The sequence below is a fragment of the Aplysia californica genome, unplaced genomic scaffold, assembly GCF_000002075.1.
Source record: "Aplysia californica isolate F4 #8 unplaced genomic scaffold, AplCal3.0 scaffold00535, whole genome shotgun sequence".
Lineage (NCBI taxonomy): Eukaryota > Metazoa > Mollusca > Gastropoda > Aplysiida > Aplysiidae > Aplysia > Aplysia californica.
The window spans coordinates 117,539-119,877 of record NW_004797805.1 but is presented as its reverse complement, the minus strand read 5'-3'; the positions used below and the strand labels follow the sequence as shown (position 1 = coordinate 119,877).

The following is a 2,339-nucleotide window of genomic DNA, read 5'->3' as shown; positions in this document are numbered from 1 at the left end:
CTTCTTCTTCTTCTTCTTCTTCTTCTTCTTCTTCTTCTTCTTCTTCTTCTTCTTCTTCTTCTTCTTCTTCTTCTTCTTCTTCTTCTTCTTCTTCATTTCTCCTCCTCCTCCATCCACACCTACACCTCCTCTTCCTCCTCTTCCTCCTCCTCCTAAAGGCGTGAGAGCGAAACCGGGAATTCTCATAAATCTACTTAATGTACAACTGAACACAAAATACCCTTTGGCGCAGTCGGCACTCAGCAGTAAATATACAATGTCGAAGCAAATGATGGCGATGGCTACAAAAGGACTGAATTTAACTTGAACTGGGCTTTCTTCTTACACTTTTGATCTTAATGAAAATACAATAGTGCAACACTACGTTTCGAGTTATGGGTACTGGCAAAGTTTCTTAATTTTTAATTCGGTAGTTTTTGAGAATATACTGTTCGCAAAATTTGGCCTTAGCTCCATTAGTAGTAAGATGCAGCTGACACCAAATTTTGTGAACCTAAAAGCTCGGAACCGAATGATATGCCTATTATAAAATCATTCTGATAACGCTACATGACATAGTGCATTCTAAACATAGCCGTGTAACTCACACCAATATGCATTTATTATTCCATTTTGTTATTTTGTGCCTTTTTCTGTGTGTCAACTAGAAGCACACACAAACAAACAAACAAATATACACAACTTGTTCGTTGCTTGGCTTACCCAGATTTTCTATTCTGTTGTGGTTGAGCCAGAGGGTATGCAGCTGTGGGAGATAGGGCACCTTGACCTGTGAGGTGACCAGATTGTTGTCCAGTACCAGGGTCTCGAGCACGCAGAGGTCAACGAGAAAGCGTAAATCTCTGAGGACACATGGAATCAAGTTGGAATAGAAGGCCTACTTGTAATAGCGTTATGTTCATTTTGAGAAGCGTAGGGTTATTGCAGGAATGCTAATATTCTACGTCTGCCCCCAGTTCCTTTTAATTAAGTTTCCCCAAAATTGGTTAAATGAATTTGTTGCTTATGAGAAACTCGATTGATAGTTTTTGCTTTTGTTTTGTTTCTCTTTGGGGTTTTTCTATACTTTCGGCCCTGCAAACAAGGGGGAAAATTCCACACAATGTCAGTGGGCGTGGTCACATACATTTTAAAAAATTGATGGAGGCAGGGCAAAGTTTAAAAAGCAAAAAAAACAAAAAAACCCAAAAAAATAACAAAACAAAACAAAACAAAAAAAAACAAAATTTAAAAAACCCAAGAAGTGCTGTGCCGTGCTGGTTCAACAAGACAGTATTGACTCAATGTTACTGAAAGCTCAGCGGCGCTAGACTCGAACGTCATCAGAAAGGTCGACAGCCACCTTTTCACAGGCCTCCAGTTTGTGTAAGCAAACACGTCGATGCGTTAAATTCCATCACCTCGACACAAGAAAATTGACAATCGGTCCTTTTTTTGTCTTTATGGTCAGTTGGGTTTTTTTGGGGTATTTTACGAGTAACTTTGTTTCCACTGAAGCTATTTCAAATTTTCTTTCTTTATTCCTTTTTTAAAACACTTACTCCCTTGCCTCTTGAAAGTCTTAGCTTCACTACGCTCTCTGTTCATAGCAAACTATGACTATGAATTTTACCCACTTAAGTCTTAGAGAGCTGCTTCATCAATGATTAGATTGAATTTTACTCATTCTTGTTGGCTCTGGTTATATACGTCATCATCAAATTTTTGCTCTAGTTTATTTCAGCATTGATCTAGATCTATATCTCATGAAGCCCATTAGGCAAAATGTTGAACAATTTCATAGATGCATATTTTAATTTCTACTTTCTTTACACATGATAATTCTGCATTGTTCAGCACTTGGAGCCTTTAAAGGATTACTCACTATGTAAATTACTATTATTATTACTTTTATGTTTTTTATTATTATTAATTATGATAATAATAATAATAATGATAATGATAGTAATCTTATTATAATGGAGCTAAGCCCGTTTGTGGGGTCAGTATACATTTTTTACACAGGTGCCCATAAAATCTACAAAAATATGATTCAGGTAAGACTTCTCACAAGGGGTTACGTGTGCATATTTTCAACGTTCGGAAACAACCTTTTGATTTTTCAGGATTGGTGATTTTTTTCCTGTAAATTGAAGCTCTCGGGTGTTTTCACTCTGCCCTTAACCATTTCACATTTTACCGGGGACTACTTCCGTTTTGAAACGTGCTTCGTCGTGTGAGCTGCTTCATTTGTTTCCAGATCTAGAGTATAGAATCTCGATATCCAACTCAGTTTGGATGTGTGCTTCGCAGTGTCGATGGATACTTCAGGACAAAGTTCATTGTATTGACTTTTTCTA

At 37.2% G+C, this 2,339-nt stretch overlaps 1 protein-coding gene across 1 annotated transcript in view; it reads right to left on the bottom strand.

Annotated features, from left to right (window-relative positions):
- Positions 1–432: 432 nt before the first annotated feature.
- LOC101852718 overlaps positions 433–2,339 on the bottom strand; it is a 7,525-nt gene continuing 5,618 nt past the window's right edge. Inside the window, exon 2 of the mRNA XM_013087035.2 lies at positions 433–842. Coding sequence (XP_012942489.2) covers positions 644–842 — 199 coding nt within the window. The 3' untranslated portion in view covers positions 433–643. The remainder of the gene's footprint in view (positions 843–2,339) is intronic.